The sequence below is a fragment of the Erithacus rubecula genome, assembly GCF_903797595.1.
Source record: "Erithacus rubecula genome assembly, chromosome: 1".
In the NCBI taxonomy this organism is placed as follows: Eukaryota; Metazoa; Chordata; class Aves; order Passeriformes; family Muscicapidae; genus Erithacus; species Erithacus rubecula.
In genome coordinates this window covers 26,625,368-26,646,217 of record NC_136658.1, presented here as the reverse complement: position 1 = coordinate 26,646,217, position 20,850 = coordinate 26,625,368, and the positions used below count along the sequence as shown (strand labels likewise).

Sequence of the window (20,850 nt, the reverse complement as noted above, 5' to 3'; positions counted from 1 at the left end):
AATGACAAAATAAGAGCCTGCCCCAAACATCAGCACATGGGGACAGTGCCAGCCTGTGAGCTTCAGGCTCCACTCTCCCCACCTGCCCTGCCTCAGCTGTGGGGATCACCCTGGCAGCCCCAGAGTCTACAAACAGTGGCTGCACCTTCTCCACCACAGCCACCACACACTTGGTCACAGTCTTCACAAAGCATCTGGTTTTGGGACAGCAGCAGTGGCCAGAGCCAGACAGGAGGCACTGAGGCTGCTGAGTCCCTGTCACCACTCCCCTCCAAAAAACAACATGCACACCTCTGTCTTCTCCTCATCCTTTGTCACTTTATTTTCCTCCACATCCAGCAAAGGATAAAGATTCTCGTTAGCCTTCCTTTGGCTGCTTATGCATTTATGGAAACATCTATAGAAACATTTTTATTGCCTTTTATGGCAGTGGTCAGACTAAATTCTGGTTGGTCTTTGGCCTTTCTAATTTTCTCTCTGCATAACCTCACAACATCCTTGTAGTCTTCCTGAATGGCCTGCCCCTCCTTCCAAAGGTGTAACACTCTTAATTCCCTGATTTTTCAGACTAAGCTCTGTTCATCCAGGCTGGTCCTTATCCCCACTAGTTCATCTTTCAGCACATGGGGAGTGCCTGCTTCTTCACCTTCAGGATACCCTCTTGAGGCATGTCCTGCCTCTCAAAGCACTCTGTGAAACAGTCTCCTGAACAACCAAGTCTGACCTCTCTAACCCAAGGTGGCAGCTCTGCTGACCCCCTCCTTTCTGCTCTGAGAATCAAAAACTCTCGTTTTGTGATGGCCATGCCCAAGACAGCCTCCAGCCACCACATCACACACAAGTCCTTCTCTGTTCACAAACAACAGGTCCAGCAGGTGCCTTCCCTAGTTGGCTCACTCACCAGCTGTGTCATGAAATTCTTACACACACTCCAGGAAACTCCTGGTCTCTTACTCTCTGCTGCATTGTATTTCCAGCAGGTATCTGGTAAGAAAAACTGTTCCCAATCCTAGAAAGCCACCACCAGGGCTTCAGGTGTCCTCACCAGACAGAGCTCCACAGCTGCCTAAGCAAGTGGGGAAATGACAAAGCTGCAGGGGCTGAGCACAGCAGGCAGAGCTGCAGGCACTGAATGCCCAGCCCTGCACCTGCTCAGGTTAGGCCACATCTCACCATCACACCGACCCCTAACCCCACCCTACGATTTCCCCTCTGTCCCTGAGGGCATCCACACCTACACAGGGGGTACTTGCTGTCCAAGAGGCCCCTCTGATCTCCAAGGGCTACCCCACGTCAAGGGAACAGTCATCACTCTCTGCCAGTACACACATCATTTGTTCAACCTCCACCCCAAACCCAAGCACAGGATTAACATCCCCTTAGACCCATGACACATGGCTGTAGGACCACTCATTGTCAGAAGACAATGAAGAACTCTGGTGGCCAGTTTCTACTTTGAGCTAATTCAGTGGACCATTGGGAACATCAGCTGGAAAAATCCTTCCTCAAGGAGAAGTCACAAGTTTCTTCAGAGGATACCCCAAGTCATGCCTCTTCTGTAGTCAGAGGGAGACTGAAAAAGGCACAGCACACATGCCAACCTTCTGTCTCCTCCTGAATTTATTCCTTTGATTCTGGCTGCACTTCCCACATCTTTACTTGTACAGTTTCTATCTCAAGATCCACTAAATTCTGGGTCCTCTTTATCAACTATCCTGTTTCTCACCAAGCTGGCTGTGTCCAACTCCAGGAGGAGGAAATCCCAAGATCCCAGCAACGAACAGTGCTATTTCTCTTCCTGTGCTCTGGGCAGGGCATCACTAGGCAGCATCTACCAGTTCCTGGATATCATGGAAATACAGGGGTGCTCTGCTCACTGTTCCCCCTTGGTTCCCTCTTTTCCAGGTTTTAGCCTGTTAGCCTGTTCTCTTTTCTTACTGCTTTATTCTTCCCTCCCCTCCCCCCCCCCCCACCAGCAATTGGGGTTTATTTCCTCTCTGTTTTCCTCTTTTGGGAAGTGGTGGGAAAGGAGGTATTTAGTATTTGTTTGGGATGGGTATCAGCCTGTCCTTAAAGTGGGAGTAGGTGTGTAAGAAAGATAGGGAACAACTCAAACAGGGGAAACAGGAGCAATATTTTCCCAGAACATTTGTTCTAACCTGTCACAATTTATACCTCAAGTAGTACCCAAGACAGACATTGCCTCTGTATTTAGTTATCTTTAAAGGATTCATCTGTTCACTTTTAAAATTAAAAAAAAAAAAAATTAGTACCCGTAGCATCCTATGTCAAATACTTCCACAATTGAATTCTGTGTCATATGAAGAAGTGCTGACTTTTATTTGCTTTAAACTTGGCATTTGCTAGTTTCATTTGATGTTTAGACTCTGTTTTAAAATTGATAATGGAACAGTCTTCCCTCATCGTTTTCTCCATGCTGCTCCTATCCCAGAGAAAATTCATGATTTTATAGGTATCTGTCATATCCTTAACCATATCATTTCCACACCTGAGAAATCCCTATTTAAATGGCTCCTTCCATATTAGCCACATGATACCTTTGATTGTCTTTGCTGCCCTTTTCTGAATCTTTTCCAGTTTGATTATGGCCTTTCTGAAAGGGGAATAGACCATTAGGGTCAACACACTATAAAATATCAAAATAAGGGAACCATTTGGATAGATGCACAGTGTACCGCTGTTTCTCATTTTATTCTCCTATTCTTTTCCTAATTGCTAACATTTCATTGGCATTTTTAGTGGTACTAAGCATTAAGCCACACATTATAACTGCAAGATCTCATTCCTGCATGGTAATAGTAAACTCAGAACCTCCATCATTGCAAATGTAACTCTAGAATTGCTTTGCCTGTGTGCTTCGTTTTACTTTTATCCACATCAAATTTCACCCATAATTTACGTCATTTGATATTGTGAAATCAAATGACCTAGAAATTCGATATTGTGAAATCCTTTTTTCAAATCACTCCATGCAGTTTTTTGCCTGCTCCCCCAAATGATTACTACATCATCATACTTTGTTATCTCATTATTTACCCCTCCCACTTTTTCATGTCATTTATGGATATGCACAAATCTGAAAAAAATATCCCTGTGATAAACTGGCATTTCATGCTGATCCTTGTTTCCTATCTTTGCCCAGCTACTTAAGGAACTTGTCTGATTCAACAGCAGATTCATGTCTTTTAACAGCCTGGGGTGAGTGACCTTTACAAAGGTGCTTTGCAAATCCAAGCAGACTATTGCCACTGGACCTCCATTGTCAGTATTGCTTGTTGATCCCTTCCAAGACTTAAAAATTGTGATATCCACTAACAACAGTAGGGTTAACTCTTTCTCATTACATCTTATCTGTCCATGCATGCACTAATTCTGTTCTTCAGAGTAATGTTTATTAGCTTGCCTCCTAGGCATATCTTGTTTACAGCCTGTAGTTTTCCAGATCTCAAAATCATTTAAAAAGCTGGCATCATCATCTACCTTCCAATCTTGTACTAAAGCAATTGGAAAGCATTACAGATAACAATCTGCAGTTCAGCCCCAAACTTACTCATTCACTCTTGCATGAATATCATCTGATCATTGTTTTTGTCTACCTGCTCTACAGCCTCACTGGGGCTTTGATTTGAAGCTGATCTGATGCATCCCCAACAAGAGAAAGTTCCACAGGATGAAACTGCACAACTTCTTCCACAATGAACAGGTACAAAATTGCTGGGCTTTTGAGGCTGGGGGCAGAGGGTGGTGATTTTCTGCTATGGTCTTAATCTCTCTGAGTCACCTGAAGCTTCTTTAGTAGTAACACCATGCACTAAGTCCTCTTAATCATTGCAAAAGGCAAGTTATTTTCCTTGTACAGGCTCTTTGAATACTCCTGAAGTAAACATTTAATCTGCAGCCTGCCGAGCTTCCTGCCTTCACAGCCTCTTTGATCTTCCTCTGGCTGTCACAGCTTTCTGTCACCATCCTGGCCAGTGAATGTAAATGGCCAGTACTACAAACCCTAAAACTCCTTTCCCCATGTGGATTGTCAATCCATGTGCTCACCACTTGGGTCACCCAACTATTTTCTCCAGTGCATTTTAGAAATTTTGAACTGAAACTTTCCCCATGAGCCATGTCTGATCAGCATCTGCAAATACAATCACACTCACTCCAGAATATAAAAATTATGTTCCATTTAAAAGTCTGGTATTCTCCTAGACTTGGGAACATGTAGCTTAAGCTCAGAGAAACATCCTGATCTAATCTGACCTCCTTAAAATAAGAGAGGCTAAATGTATTCCCTTTGTTAATTATACTTTTTGTTGCTGTGCTTGAACTAGAGCATTTTTTAAGATCTTGATTTTATTGTGCTCATGTGACAGAAGGCTCAGTATAGCTCTCAGTAAATTACCCCAGTAGTTCTGTATTTTCACTGTTTGATTTTTGCCTCATTTCCAAACTGAATGTATCTGCCATCCTTCTATCACATCTTAACAGTTTTCTACTAGGCTGAAGAGTCAGATGGCTTTGAGGTGGATTTTTTCTTCAGTCAAACACTTAAAGACTGTCATCAAGTCACTTCTGTAAGTTTTTATTCACGCTTCTGTGTTTATTTTCTTGTCATACTTCAGTTCTGCAGTATTTCTCAAAGTGATAATAATAGAATTAGACAAAGTAGATGAAAAATATTTTTTTACAAGTGCCAAATGTGGATAAAATATGTTTTTCTCTCCTCCTATTCAATATTCAAGATCAAAGAACCACATCAGCTTCCTTGGCTGCAGCATCTCAGTAGTAGCTGTTGATCTACTGATTACCAGATCCAGTATCTACAAGCTTATTTAGTCTGACTGCTTTCTAACATAGAGCTAGAAATAAATACAATTCACACTCTGCTATCAGATATATGAACTCATATTTGGTTAGACTGAAGCAGAAACTGTCAATACTTAAAATGAATCAAACTGTTCTGTAAGTGATTTATCCCTTTCATTTGTTACTTTCATTTTTAGCAGTTCTTCCAGATATCACCAAGATTATCAGTATTTTAGATCTCCTTCAGAATTTTGAGCAGTTGGTTAAAATCATACTTGGCAAAATTAGAGCCACAGGTTTTTCAACAATGATTCTTTCCTTGTTACCATATTGCTATCTATTGAATTTAGATGCACTTAAAATGTACTGTGCTCATATATTGATTAACTAAGAATCATGTGGTGCTAAGCTGATTGCTAGCTGATTAGAGGTTGGATCTTTTACCAATCTCATGTTTTACTTCCATTACCACGATTGCAGGTAAATGTACTTCCATCAGAGAAGTACTTGGCTGCAGGGAGTCTCATAAAGTCATGAAATTAAGTTAGCTTGACAGGCTCTGTTTCGTGCAAGCCCATTCTCATTGATATACCGGCCCTCTAATATTTTATTGGAAATCTTAACAAATTGATAAAATTAAATACAGAGCTTATCTCACAATACCTTTAAAGTTGTGCTAACACCCCAGCTTTTCACTTGAGACCTTCCTCACTCTTTCAAGACCTTATAAAACAAAGCTTTGACTTTTTATCCAAGCACTTAAAAACTCATGAGTGTGAATTACCTTGAATTGGTTGTTTTAAGAATCAGTCTAAAATCATGGTTGTTTGCTGTTGGAGAGCATAACCTATTAAATGAGCTGAAAACTACTTTTTCTACTTCCCCCCAAGAAGGCAGGCCTAAAACATTTATTGATTAGTTCGCTTCTTCTACTTCAATACACATCAGTCTATAGAATTCAGACTCCCAGCTCTATCATGCCGATGAATTCATTACTTCCATTTTTTCATCAACTCCTTTGTAACTTCTCTCATAATTCTTGCAATAATCCTGTCAATAAGAATTCACAGTCAGTATGCTCCTCCTCAGTTCTATTCCTCAAATCACATCTGTTGCATTGCACACACACAAAAAGTCTTATGCCCATCAGCAACACACCAAAGACTGTTTTCTGTGCACATTTTTAAGGACTGTTTCCTTATAAAGCCAGGCTTATGCAATCATGCTCTTTGCTAGCCTCTCCCCATCACAACTTTGAAACCACTCACTTATTCCAGAAACCCTGAGGAGAGAGGGAGGTCTCAGAGATCACCTGCTTGTACACCCTTCAGGACAGCTGGCTGCTAGGTCTGGGAGATGGTCTCTGTCAGAATCCCACTGGCAGAAACAAGTTCTCATCCCCGAGCTCTTTGCTTGAGTTTCTAAAAGTGATCAGATTGAGAACTGGTCGAAAGAGGAAAAGCCAGACTGGAAAGAAATACAAGCAGTGAAATGAGACCAACCACAGAACAAACTGATTGGAAGGTGTCCCTTTGTCCCTCTGTTCTGTTTGTCTCTATCTCAAATCAGTGAGGAACAAGATACCCAGATGCCCTCTTTCATATATTTCCACTCTTTTACTCACATCACCTACAGCTTCTACACAGAGCTCTGTGCTCTTTCCCTTCCACCTGTGTGCATGCAACTAAATCAAAATATCCCTACTTTCATGACTCAGTTTTTTCTGCATTACCATTTCCTTTCTGAGGCTTCTCCCTCTCTCTATTCCCTTTCACTGACTCACTCAGACGTTGAAGGTGAATGAGGGAGGAACTGGACACCTTAACACACACTTGATATGTGTGAGGTATGGAGAGAGTGGATGTCTCACTTTTTTCTGGCTCCAAGTGTGTAGACCACACTTGCCATTCCACATCTCACTTCACACACCTACAGCCCTGTGGGGGGGATAAGTAAGGAGCAAAATGCAGAAGATGTTCAGTGCTTGCTCCAGCTGCTTTACCCCTCTCCTGTCAGCCTCCTACCCTGCTCCCACTCTGCTGAATCTAAAGTGGCTGGATGAGGAGTGGGTGGTCTTTGGCTCCATCTCTCCTGCTGCAGGTGCTAATGAGCATTTGCACTTAGCACAGATCATCCAGGAGAAAAGCAACATATGAGGTACATACTCCTCCCTCTGGCAGGACACTGACCATTCCCTGTGAAGGGCAGCCCAGCAAGCCAGCACCTGGCTTTGGCAGATCACATCTGACCCAGAGACTGAAGAATTAAGAGCACTGCCTTTCCCAGTCTGCATGGACAGTGATTGATGCTCAGTCACCAGCCCAGCTGCCACTGGCGCTGCTTCCTGCAAAACTGCCACACCAAAACCACACAGGGGACTTCAGCTGGCAGCTGGGGTCATCATGGTGAGGAATTCTCACACATGGCACTCTCAGCAGTTAAAGGAGAGCAGTGATGGGGGAAACACACAGGAGTGTATTAATGGCATGTAGAAGACCTGAGGTCCTCTGGCAGAGCAAGCCTAAAGCAGTGGGTCCAACCTGACCCAGAGAGGCAACCACTGCAGGGTTTAGATCCTAAGCACAGGATAATTGGGTTGGAAGGTGCCTCCTGAGGTGCAAACTCCAGTCCAAAGCAGAGTCAGCTATGAGGTTAGACCAGACTACTCAGGGTTTTATCCAGTCTGGTCCTGAAAACCTCAAAGAATTTACACTCAACAACCCCTCGGGGAAATCCCTCACAGTGCTTGACACTTCTCACAATCAAAAAGTTTTTCTCACACTCAGTGTTAGCAACTCTAGTTTCTCTTCTCTCAGACTCCAAAAGTACTATTAGTTTGTAATGCCTTGAAATATTTTCCCACCATTTTACATCATATTTACAAAACATGTTTGCTGCAGGCTTATGTGCAAAGATGTGCAAGAAAACAGAGAAATCATTGGAAAAAAAGAGACAGCAATCTAGAGCTTAACAGGCTTGAGCTTTCTACTAATTTAAATCCATTCAAGGAATTAAGAGAAACCTTGCCACACTAATCAGAACAGCAGTGTTAGGAGGTGTCTAAGCTGCAGTCAAAGGTACACTTGCACTGCATTCAGACATCCATGCAGACCTAAAACCCTGAACTTCACTAACTCTGTTACTGCCAACAATCCAGCTGATCTTTGGCATTTAGTTGGTTGGCACTCAAATATCTACAAGTTCCTAGCTGGATTTTACAGCCTTAACTGTCCAGCAACCTCAGTGAAAATTCTCCTGTCCATTCCCTGAATGAGACCCAGCTATGATGAGAGCTGCTAGGCAGCTCTCTAGGAACTATAATGGGGTATCACCAACACACAGACATGACTTGTAGCCATGACCAGAGAAAGAAGCCACCTTCAGTTCTCATTGTGCAACTTGCTATCATGCCATGTTACACAAAGCACATGCACGACACTGAGATGTGACTGTGGAGAAGGTGATTGGGTATCAGGTTAGCCTTTAAGATCACTTATCAGCTTTTTTCGTACCTTAGAAAATGATAATGTGATCATTGCCATTCTGGTGGCCTCTGTAAAATTTAAAGATGCTATAAAGACTCTATTTCAAATTATCACATATGGAGCTGTTCTGTTATGATCCTCTCAATTACTTTTCCCCAAGGAGAAATAACCAGAAAACTCATATTTAGGAAAGAAAATGTGAAGTTGCACATCACTAAACATGTGCAAACTATGACATCTAACTAGATCATAGTAAAACGTGTCTGCAGGAGATGAAGAAATCATGTGGCTTGCTTAAAATTGGAATGGAAAAAGGCCCGGAGCAAGCTCAGGGCACAATCCTGCACTGGCTCTTGTGTGGTGAATAAACTAAATGTGACTGATTATGAGCTTTCTATCACTAATTGAAACCTCTCGAATTCTGAGTTCAAAATCTGCTTCATGCAAATTCCAAGGTAAAACCAATACAAGCATAGCACTCCTTCCTCTAGGACCTACCTGGTCTTGGAAAGGCAATACAGAGCCTGTGCACTGAACTAATAGTACAAAAATCTAACCAGACACACTTGGAAGAGAGAACACAAAGCTCTGCTCACACTAGGATGTTAGTTTCCAACCATATCCTAGAGCTCAGACTAGTACTTCAAAGCACTGATTTCCCAAAATATGTCTGAAGAATCCTCTCAATAACTCCAGGAAGGCTGGAGCCAAAAATCTAGGCTGCCAAGTAAAAATTGCTCTGAACAGAATTCCCGATGTGGAGTAGTCCAAATAAAACTCAAGGACCCCTTCACATAATCCAGCCCCTAGGACTGACAAGAGAATAAGACCCTCCTGAAGCAAGGCAGTGTAAAAGTTTCACAAGAATCAGGCATCAGGCAGTATTATTACATTCACATCTGACTCCCACAGAGACCAGAATCACAGCTGTGCAATCCCCCTCAGCTCACACCTTCGTAACACCAGGGCAAGAAACACTCCTCAGTTAACTGTACAAACAGGTGCCTAAAGTCCACTGAGCTATCACCACCAAGAATGATCATACATCACCAACCAAAAATCACTATCGTACCAGAAGTCAAACATCTGCACCACTAAAGTCTGTATGAAGGACTGCAATTTGCAGGCTAAGTGATTTTTCAGCTGTCATTATCCCATCGACATAGCATAGATACTACTTTCTGTGTCTATGCCCACACAACTGACATTTATAAATATATATACATATACGAGCATGTATATAATCCTATATGAGAATGACACTTGCAACAGCTCAGTTATACCAGGGACTTTTTTTGTAACACAGATTCCCAGTCACAGATCATAAAAACGCTGCCATGCATAGGAACAAACACCTGTAGTTTGTATTACAGCTTAACCACATTTCGGAGGGGAGAGTGGATGTTACTAAATGCATGTTTGTTCTTATTTCAACAGCACTGTGGGAAGAGACACCAAGAATTAAGGCTGCCAGTTCAGACACACATTGATGAAAGGCGTACCAATAAATACCCAGCTAACAGGATAATGATGTTATATATGTTATAATGATGTATATAACAGGCAGTGTGGGTGTGCAGAGGATGGGGCAAGGTAGGAGATGGAGGCAACACATGTCCTGATATGCTGTAGGGACAATGATCCAGGTGAGCTTGAAGAATCTCAAGGGAAATACTGCGGTGATCTTTGCCATGTAGATTTCTCTAGGTCATAAGGACATTTCAGACTGCTAAGAGGCATAGGCTAGATATGGGAATTAATTCCCAAAGCAGAGATTGGTTCTGTAGTTTAAAGTTTGCTGCTGCAGGAGTAGATGGTTCCCTGCAAGTACTCACAAAGGGCTTTCCCACGGAGACAGAAGTGTCAGAGCTTTGACACAGTCCCTCAGATTTACCCTGGGGTGACACAGTCCCTGCCCCTGGGGCAGTGGTGCAATTCTGACGTCTTCAGAGGTCTCCTTTTCCCACAGATGCCCGTGTGCTCTTGGGAGGGACAGAGTGGACGGGCTTGGGAGACAGACGTACTGCCAAATGAACTCTGTTTTGCTGTCAGAGACTCTTTTGGCATATTGAATCATATATCTCCATATAACTGATAGAGCTGTACTTGTGCTTTGCACAGAAAAAAAAAATTCCTGAAGGGAAGAAAGTGTGCCCAGAATGCTGTGTTTACCTGTAGATACCTGTGCTTAAAAATCAAGGGACCTCTTGGTATCTGCATGTGTGTAGGAGGGGAGAGCTGGGTTACACAGCCCGAAGGCTTGGGATCTTTTGGTTAAAAATGAGCATGGCGTGGCCCAGTGGAATGATGCGATCCCGCCCCGTGTCCCCTCGCAATGGCTCTGCGAGAGAGAAGGGATTCAGTTCTGTTTGCTCTTCTCCATTGAAGTCTACGCAGGGGGAAGGGGGAGACAAGAAGACGTGCAGATCACGCAACGTTATGCATCCTCGGATAACAATAAACCCTTCCCGAGCAAAGGAGGCAGCGGCCGCCCGATCCCGGTTCGGGAGGCACGGCACGGCACGGCACAGCACGGCACGCCCCGCACCCACCCCCTTCTCCGGAGGCGCCGCACTGACCCACATGTTCGGCGACCTTTCGTCACGGGTGACACGGGCAGACGACCCCCGGCCCCGGCCCGTCCCGCCGCCAGCACCTAGGCCAGCGGCTCCGCGGAGCCCCGGGCGCTGGGAGACCGAGCCGGGCAGGGGTCGCACGCAGCTAATGGCGCTGCACGGGCGGCGGAGCGGCTGCGAGGGGCGACCCGCCACCCGGGGCTGCCCTGCCGGTGCTGCCGTGCCGGTGCCCGGGCGGGGGCCGCGGCTGCCCGAGCATCCTCTGGCGCCGTCCCCGCCAACGCCTTACCCACGGTGCGGGATCCGATGCAGCCCATCACTCCGGCGGGGCTCCGGGGAGAGGCGGCAGCCTCGGCAGCGAGCAGGCGGAGAAGGCAGGGAGCGGCGGAGGTCGGCAAGGAGCCGGTCCCTTCAGCGGGAAGCGCCGGGGTGGCCCAGCGGGGAGCGGCGGGGGGTCATGGCCAGGTAGGAGCGCGGCGTGCCCCCGCCGGGGCGAGGCGGGCGGGCGGGCGCGGAGCCCGCTGGCCAGGCTGGCATCTGCCCCCGCCGCGCCCCGCGCTTGTTCCGCGTCCCGGCCGCCGCCGCGGCCCCGCCGGTGCCGCCGCCGAGCCCCCGCCGCCCGCCCGCCCCCCGCTCCGGCTCCCCGACGGGGGGCGGGCTGAGATTGGGTAAACAGCTCGGCCCGGCAGCGCCGCGCCGATTGGCTGCCGCCCTCCGCGGCCCGGGGAGGGGAGGCAGCGCCGGGCGGGCCGGGCCGCCCCTCGGGCCGGGGGAGCCGGGACGGGCCGGCGGCGGGGCCAGGCGAGGGAGCCCAGCGGGCGGGACGGGACGGGACAGGTGCGGGGTGCGCACGGAGCGGGGGCGGCGCGGGGCCCCTCCGCCCGCGGGGAGCGGGGCGGGGCGGGGCGGGCACAGGTGAGCGGCGGGCGGTGCCGCAGGCCGGAGCGGAGGGGGAGGCGGTGGGCAGCGGGCGCGTCCCCGTAAGAGTAAAGCGAGGGGGACGGGGGGAGGCGGGTGAGCAGCGGCCGCGCCTCCGAGAGGAGAAGCAGTAGCAGCGAGGGGCGCTGGGGATGGATGGATGGATGGATGGATGGATGGATGGATGGATGGATGGATGGATGGATGGATGGATGGATGGATGGATGGATGGATGGATGGATGGATGGATGGATGGATGGATGGATGGATGGATGGATGGATGGATGGATGGAGGCGGGGCGGGCGCGGTTTCCCGATAACTACACTTGCGGACCGACTCAGTTACCGGCAGCCCCCCAGCGGCCGCGCCGCGCCTCCCCCGGGGCGCTCCGGCGCGGTGCCGGTACCGGCGCGGTCCCGCCGCAGCCCTGCCCGCGGGGACTGCGGAGCCGCCGGGCAGGCGGAGCCGCCCCAGCTGCATGCGGCGGGAGGACGGCGCGTCCCCCGGGCCGATCTGCCCCCGGGGCCGCGGGGCTCGGACGTGCGGCCCCTGCCCCGCGGAGCCGCGGAGGAAGCGAGCCCAGCCTTGAGGATGGTCGCCGAGGCCTTTCCCAGGTCCTCCCCGCTAACATGGCAGTGAGGAGGGATCTCTGCAGATGGAGAAGGTGTGGTTAGGTCAGCTCCCGTCACAGCCCAAATTCTCACCTGCTGGCACCAGCAACAGGCAGTGTCCTCCTGGCCCGCTGCCCCAGCACCGCGGACTCGCTGGAGTTTCATCCTTCCACCTCCACTCTCTGAAATGCTCACAATTTCTCCCTGGCCCTTTGTGCCTCCTTCGCCCAAAAAGTCTCTCTGATCTCGCCAGCATCCTTCCATCCCTCTCTAGTAATGGCAAATTGAATTTTACTGATCCCATATGAGCCATTTTGATCTCATCCTCGTGCTTGGAAAATTCAGTTTTTGTCAGCATTGCTGAGAAGTCACTCAAGACAGCTGATCAGTCTTCATTAACAGCAGTACCAAAGAATAGGTAAGTTCATTCATTTTTCCATTTGCAACCTACAGTCAGCTTAAGGAAAAAAGTAAGGAAAAAAGGGACCTCAGACAGAACATACTTTGCGTGACCCTCTGAAACAATAATCAGGAAGTCTACTCAGATAAAGTAAATTTACAGATGAAATCTACGTAGGAAAGAAGAGGGCAGGAAAAAATCCCCAAAACACTGTCTGAATATATGCAGCTATTTTATCTTTTTCCTTCTTCATGATATTGTGAACACAGCACTGCTGAAGTGTGAGAGATCAGAGTCCCCTCCTCTCTGGTGCCCGAGGCCAGTCTGCTCTGCTGCTACAATGCTTATCACTGGGTACAACGCATTAGATCTCTGCTGAGGATGAAGCTTTTCCACACTTAGAATTCTTTCCCTATTTCACTCCTTCCACCTCCCCCATATATTTCCAAACCTATCAGTTTTCATCTCATTTTTCTGAATGACTTATTAAAGGTACTTTCCCCACCATGTCTACACTCTTCTGACATAGGTTGTAAAAATACTGGGAAACAATAGGTCTGGCAGTATGTTAACCAGAGGTGTTCCACCATCTCTAAAAAAGCAGATCTCTAGGGCTAAAAATGCAAGGAAAAGGGAAACAAAAGCAGATTGCAATGGGAGGAGTGGTATATTAAGACACAAGTCCTGTTTTGGGTAAATGTTTTGTAAGTTGGTGTCTGCCCAGCCAACTGTTGTCACCCACAGTGTCCTGTGGACTGACTGATCAGGACAGCTGTCCTCAGCAGCTTCACCAAACCCACCAAACAGCATTTGCACCTCACCCTGGCCTGAGAAGATGTATTACTGACACAGCTGTGGGCACTGTTTTCCTCTGTTCAGAGAGTCTGGTTTCATTTTAATCCCCTTCCCCCTCTCACCCACCCACCAAATCTAAATGTTCTTCTGTGAACCTTCTTTCTGCACTGAGTGAATTCTGCTGTGGTTTCCTTTTCAGTGAAGATTTCAGACAAGTCACATTGACTCTTCTTTCTTTATTCCCCTGAGCTTGTCTATCACTTTATCTCAAGCTCAAAGTCATATTCCAAGTCCTAGCAAATGCACATTTGGCTTTCCTTTCATTAAGCTACAATATCATCTACATCAACCTGCTCTGACTTCTGCCTCAGGGTGTGATTCCACAGGCAGGTGAGCAAGTCCTAGCACTTACCCTGCCTGAAAAGCTGCTTTCCAGTTCTTCATGGCTTTATCTGCAGCTGCTTTAGTGAGGTGGTAATTTACACAGGATCTGGCAAGCACCCATGCTGCTGCCAGACATGCACGGCAGAAAAAAAGAACTGGGAAGAAGAATTATACCCAAGTGTCCATTCATTCACTCCATAGAACTATTGGTCTGTCTTGTGGCTGTCTCACATGTCCTGATGCCACCAGCTCCCTCATTTTTTTAATTTGAAATCAATACCACTTAGCTGCTGGAAGCAAAACCTGTCTTGGCACCTACAGCTATGCTTCATCTCTCATTTCTAATATAGTCAGTTTAATGAAAGGATAGACTCTTCACCATCTTTTGGTTCTTAATCACACCTTTATTTATTATGTTTACATAATATTATGTGTTATTTATATTTACATAAATCTCCATATTTAAAGTCAATTTCATTCTTATTAGAAGTTTAGAAGATTTTGTTAAGACAGCTTTCACCCAGTTGCTCAGCTCCTCTGTACAGTAGGTTCTATGCAAAAGGGAATTTGTCTTCAGTGAAGTTTCTAGTTTTTATCAAGCCAATAACAAACTTCCTAAAATCAGTTAAAATGTTTAGCATATATTACCATAAGAAAAGTAGGTATTTTACATTATGAAGAAATACATGGTTTAATAAGAATATGATTTATAAGAATTATCTAGTAGGAGGGAAGTGACAGGACTGCATCTCTGAACAAGGGACTGAAACAGAGAATAAATTGAACTGTCCCCCACAGTTTGTGTCCTTGCTCTTCCTGAGCAAGGAACTTGAGGTAAATGACAGAACATAAACGGTTTTGTTTTCTTTAAAATGTCTTTTCTGACAGGATCTGGGTATTTTCTCTGGGCACTGCGGGTACTTTCTTAAACAAGGGTACAATTTCATGTAGCAAATTGTGTACAGAATTTGTTTGATAAGTACTGATTTAAATGCTGGTGTGAAAGATCTTTGTAAATGCCAGTTTTCCTACAGGTTTGGGAGAGGGAGGTATTTAAATATCTAGAGAGAAACACTGATAGATCTTTTACATAGCTAGATATCTCAGAAGGAAGGAGCATAGGAAGCAACCCTCTGCAACCTCCTAATTTATCTGTATGATGGGTGAAATTATGTGCCCCTCTGTTTATTGCAGATCTGAAAGCCTCCCTTTCCACAGCCCCTGTTGTGAGGGGCGTGCTGGCAAAAGGGAAGGAATATTTGACCTGTTGTGTTCTGTAGGTTGCTGCCATTGGTAACTTCTGTTTGCAAAACAGAGCTTCGGTGCTGCCCAAACTAGGTCAAGGATGCTGCTGGAGGAAGTGCAGCATAAAGATCCCTTGATTTTCTGCTTCCTCCATTCCTGCAGTGTTGCCATGAATGCAGCAGAGAAACTGAGATAACATAATCAATAAGCATGTGCTCCTGGGTGAACACCACCTGTTTCTGGGGTTGCATGCCAAGGTGAATTGGGAACAGACAAGGATCCATGCCTCAAATGGTCTCTTCCCCCAGGGCTTGCACACAGTGTGGTCACTGTAAGTCTGGGCAGGGATGGGTGGGGGAGGAAAACATAATTCCAGGAAATCTAAAGGTAGTCACCTTGTGACTGAGTCATGAGCCTGATAGAGTGGCTGATAACAGCACAGAGTAAAGCAGTTTTAGAACTAGTCTAGTTCTTAACAATTTGTCCTAAACCTTACCTGAGGCTTCCATCATAACCCTCAAGACCAGCTTATGCTGTAAATTGTTAACTGTTTGTGTTCGAAGAGACAGCTGTTCAACAGTATTCATCTGTTGTATAAGCCATTGGTGAATCTATTAAACCTGTTTTACCATATGTTCCCTATATCTCTATATAAATATAAAAATCTTATAAATTATAAATACTGGAACAGCATTTTCCAATGAAACACTGCTTAAAAATACAAAGCTATTGTCACTGTCTTACCTGCTGAGTAAATTTATTCTTTTCATCAATTAATTATCACGGATGCAGATTGTATCACAGTAAGTAATGTGCCCCTATCATCTTCCCTAGCTATCACTAAAACCAGCTGAAATGAAAAGAAAAAACAATATAAATCCTGCCAACTAATGTCCCACTTTCAAATAAACATCATCAAGCACCAAATAATGCAAATTATCTTCCTTTTGTCTGTTCTGTCCTCAGAGGTGTCATTGGCAACCATGTCTATCGTCCCATGAAAGGCTGGAAAATGAATGTTCACCTTCTCCAATCCTTTTTAAAATCCCTATGTAATATCTCGTTACCAGCTACTATCACAGAAGACATGGAGAAACTTCCTACATGCTTCTTGCAAGATGTGTCTTCAGCTGTGGAAAATATGCAGAGGCCTGTGAAGTTCATGAGTAGGAGATGTTTACAAAAATAGTATCTGTATCAGATCTATAGAGGCAGGAATCGTCCTCCAGGGATGGTTGCTCCACTGCTGGCCTCCTGCCACTGGCAGTTTGGATTCCTCAGTAAAAGCTACTTCTGGCAGAGATCTCAATAATTGCTTCATAGAAGTAATGTAGTAGATGCCATAAGAGTTAATTCTACATCAAGCTGTATTAGCTACTGATAGGATTTTCGTGTGGACCAAAAAGGAAATGAGATAGCAAAATGACTCATGCAGTTCTTCTTTCTTCAGAGCTCCTTTGGTGCAGAAAACAAACAGAAGGGTTTTTTATGATGTCTTAAAGGATGAAAAAAAGCAGTGCCAATGCAGTTCACATCCTGAAAGTGGTGCAACTTATCTCACAAAAGTGAAAGGCTGGGTCCTTTCAAGGTGGGAAAATATTTGAGGTGCTGTGAATCAATTGAAGGGTAACAGGTGGAGAGAGGTAGGATATGTTTGCATTACATATTATGATATAAGCTCATGATTACCTACACTCACACCCCAGCAAACTTGATGTTGTTCTTCCTGCACCCAGAGACCATTAAAAAAACTTTAGGGGAGCATTAGTTCAGTGCTGAGATAGAACTAATCAATCCACACCCTCATTAGTGCATTTATCAAAAACTTCTCCTGGGTATTTTGTCCCATATTGCTGAAGAGATGTAATGGTGAGCACCAAAATACTCTCTCTTCTCCTCTTCATGGTGAATTCTCAAAGTGGCCTATGCTGCCACAGTAGAAACACATGCATGGAACATCCTGGCATCATCTATTGGAAACTGAACATTTGACATGAGTGTCCCAAATTAAGGACAATCTTACTCAGAGGAATTAAATACTTTGATGTTTGCCAGATACCTTAAAAACAGACTTATTTCAACACAAGATTTTTTTTTTTTTTTCCTGAAACAAATGAGAATTTCTACAGTGGGGAGGTATGTCTTCCCAACACATGGCAAGGAGTGTGCCACCTGTAACTTAACAACAGGCAGGACTCACATGTGTGCTTTGCTGCAAGATCCCTGCTGTGTGACCTTGCTTGATTTGGCAGTATTTTATTAAAATGCAATCAGCTTTCTCTATGACACCAATACAAGTATTGGTACAGAAGTAAATGTTCAATAGTCAATAGTTCACCATTCTTCTCTCACCTTATCTTGATATTTGCCTTCCATTAGTTTTTCTAAAGAATTTATGGCTCCATGTTTTTTCAGAACAGCAGTACTGGTTTGCAGGTTTTTAGCAAGTGTAATATTCTCTCAGCATCTTCATCTCTGTTTGTTTTTTATCCAGAGTCATGCAGAAGTGTCATGCTGAGTTCTAGATATATTAAGATCTCATTTTTGTACAGTTCCCATTTCAAGACCTTACAGAAGACACAGGAAAGGAATTTGCCATCTGGAGCTGTGGTGGTGCAGCTTGCTCTGGTAGCATCTCCCCCATGCCTTTGTAGCACAGTGACCTCCTGCATGTGACCATGCATCACCTGCCTCCTGAGCAGGAGACCTGGCACCCTCTGGAACTGCAGCTCACCAAAGAATTAGCAAGTCCAGGCTGCCTCCTCTGTCACAAACGTCACCCACTCAGCAGCACCCTCCTGGCAAGTATCTTTCATAAATCCCTTCTGCATCCTCTTGTGTCCTTGCCCTGTGTCTGAGCCAGCTAAATGCCTGCTCTCACAGGGTGAGACTGGAGGTAGGCTGGGCCATGCTCTGAAATTCCAGTTTCTTCTGCCATGGCCTGGGGCTTTTTCAGCATCAAGTGAGATGGGAAGATCAGTGAGTTCAGATAAGGGACTTTCCCACTCCCTCCCTCCTGGGAAGGGCTCAGCAGATGCCAATGAGTGAGGAGTTATAAAGAAAGGAAGTTCCAGGAGTGTAAAAAAGGAATTTGTTGAACCTCTGGCAGTGACAGTGAGAATTTGAAGGTTCCTCATCATCGGGTAGGTAGTGACAAGAGGGGAGGTCTGAAGAGATTGCTTTGGAAGGTCCAAAAAGCTACTTGGTAAGCATTTTAAAAAGAGACATCCCCAGTTACATAAATGTGTGCTGTATATTAGGGTGAAAACATCTCTGGTGCAGTCTGAATTATTTTGCCTTTTTTTAAACACTTACTTCATCCTCTACTGAATGTCTCGTTTCCCAGCAGTGAAGCATACAGCAGCTCCTTCTCCTAAATGTCAGTTGAATCTATACTAGTGGTGTTGCTCAAACTGCATTTTTAAAAATAATCTGCAAGCAGTTAATGTGCTTTTTAAATTCCCAGTGTTATGTAAAAAGGCACAATATTTTTAGCCTTACAAAATATCAGTTGTCATCTCCTCACTCTCTCCCTTTGATATATTGGAGATGGGGTCCTAGAAGCTCAGAGGAACTGTAGATACTAACTGTTTTAAAAATAAGGTGGGGAGGGTTTTTTCCTGCAGTGTGGTTTTCTAGTTTTAGAGATCTTAATAAAAACATACAAAAATACCCCAAACCTTAAAAGCAAGTCTGAACAAAGAAAAGTACTTCTTATTTTAAAAGCTACTGGTTCTGTCCTTGCTGCCAAATTTTAATGTCTGGAATAATGACAGTATTATGTATCCTGAAGCAAAATATCGACTTAAACTGTTCACTCATGCACTGACAGAATGGCCCTCCTATTTTAAAAAAATCTCCAGAAATTACTCTCTAGCATAGAGCACACAGCTGTTGTGAGTAGGCTCTGGCAAATCAACATTGACTCAAACTATTTTTGGAATCAAGTCAGGCCTGCTGCTGTTTCTGGAGGATGTGAATACATCTACCTGCTCAGCTCTGCTGTGCTGCAGTCCATAAGGATCATGGTGGGATCCAGGATGCTTCCCTCTGTGCTGATTTGGAGGTGACCTTTCCATTCCCATCTGTTTACAAGTCTTCTGAGGTCTAATGTTTTTACCTGGTGGCAGCCACCTTGATAAGCACATTTGGACCTTGCTGCTTTCTGTGTTCTCCACTGAAATTTGAGGAACAGGGTCTCAGAAGAGGCTGCCTGCCTGCTTTTTCTTCTTACTGTCTTGCAACACTTGACATTCTGATGGCACTTCTGGCTAGGGGGCATCACCTATCAGAGGCAGCTCAGGAAAGAGCACCCCATTCTCAGATTTGTTGGGATCATAGCTGATTCTTGGAAGAAATCCACCAATGCAGTTGAAGAGATGGCTAGTAGAAAATCTTGGAATAATGTTTATTGTTGCACCCACAGTCTGTGCAGGTGCTATATATGAATACTGGGCTAAGGAAAAGCCTCTTAGTTTTTATCTGCTCTCACAGAAGGCTGCTTTTCCTTTCTATCTCTCCAAAATTTGTTTAAATTCACGATAGGTAAGAGAACATTTATCATATTTTCATATTTACCACTTCTTCCTCGGTTTACTGTTAGCTGGGAGAAAGAGTTGAAATGGTTGTAGATGAGGAAAGTTCTGCTCTCATGGTCCCTGGAGTCACATAAATAATTGCTATGTTTAGGAGAGTGGAATTCTTAAGGCACCAACTATGTAACTTGAAATTCCATTCCTTGCTTGGAGGTGCAGGGATTTGGAGAACAACAATTTCTGAGTCAAAAGCAAACACAAGTGGAGACTCTGGTATGATCTGCTAAGACAGGAAAGCAGGATGCAGCATACTGTAAGCTTCTCATCAGTGTAGACTGAAAGACAAAATTAATTCTGAATCTAATGAGAGTCATTCCAGCCTCAAAACCAAGCCAGGGGCCTGAGAATATGCAACATTAAAGAGTAAAAAAAGTCTACAATTTAGTGTCCCTCTAATCTTGACTGCAGGCTAAGGTCATTAAGTTCAATTTAGGCTTTTGGCACCGAAGGGCTGATATCTGTCTGCAGTGATATCATCTAAGAAGTTAGAGGCCATGAACAGCATGAACCAGATCTTCATCATATTCTTCACAGATGAGCTGTACCCTCTACCTTTCCCAGTTTCCTGCCTCAAGAAGACTCACTGGCAGTGTGTAGTCTAGCCCCTGTGGAATGCCTCCTTCTGAAACTGCAGAGGGAGTGGGTACAGACAGTATCCCATATGTGCATTTAAATTTGGACCTCTCTGCAGATTTCCTCTTTCTTGGATCAGGAGAAAATAAGAGCTGTTTTAGTGCACTGGAGAAATGCAGGCTGTCCAATGTGTCCAAAGCAAGTGACAAGTGGAACTAAGGCAGCTCCTTCCCTTCCAGGGTGTTGTATCTGAGGTTCCAGTGCTTGTCTGTACACTGACTGGATGTAATGTGTGGCTCTTGCACTGTTTCAAATCGGACAAACTCTTACACAAATCCACAATATTTTCTCTTTTACTTTGAAACCAAAAGTAGCCCTCTTCTTTACTAGATCTCTTTGTGTTTTATATACATATATATTCTTAATGATAGAGGTGTGACGACCAC

The 20,850-nt window shown here is 45.1% G+C and overlaps 3 protein-coding genes across 3 annotated transcripts in view; 2 read left to right on the top strand and 1 right to left on the bottom strand.

The window, feature by feature from the left end:
• Positions 1–11,305, bottom strand: part of FAM131B (family with sequence similarity 131 member B) — a 32,564-nt gene extending 21,259 nt beyond the window's left edge. The window contains exon 1 of the mRNA XM_079298298.1: positions 11,172–11,305. Within this exon, the coding sequence (XP_079154424.1) occupies positions 11,172–11,199 (28 nt within the window). The 5' untranslated portion in view covers positions 11,200–11,305. The remainder of the gene's footprint in view (positions 1–11,171) is intronic.
• Positions 1–20,850, top strand: part of C1R (complement C1r) — a 239,921-nt gene that overhangs the window by 11,258 nt on the left and 207,813 nt on the right. The gene's annotated exons all lie outside the window — the stretch shown is intronic.
• Positions 11,189–20,850, top strand: part of ZYX (zyxin) — a gene marked incomplete at its 5' end in the record, with an annotated part of 28,887 nt that continues 19,225 nt past the window's right edge. The window contains one exon of the mRNA XM_079297718.1: positions 11,189–11,451. Within this exon, the coding sequence (XP_079153844.1) occupies positions 11,189–11,451 (263 nt within the window). The remainder of the gene's footprint in view (positions 11,452–20,850) is intronic.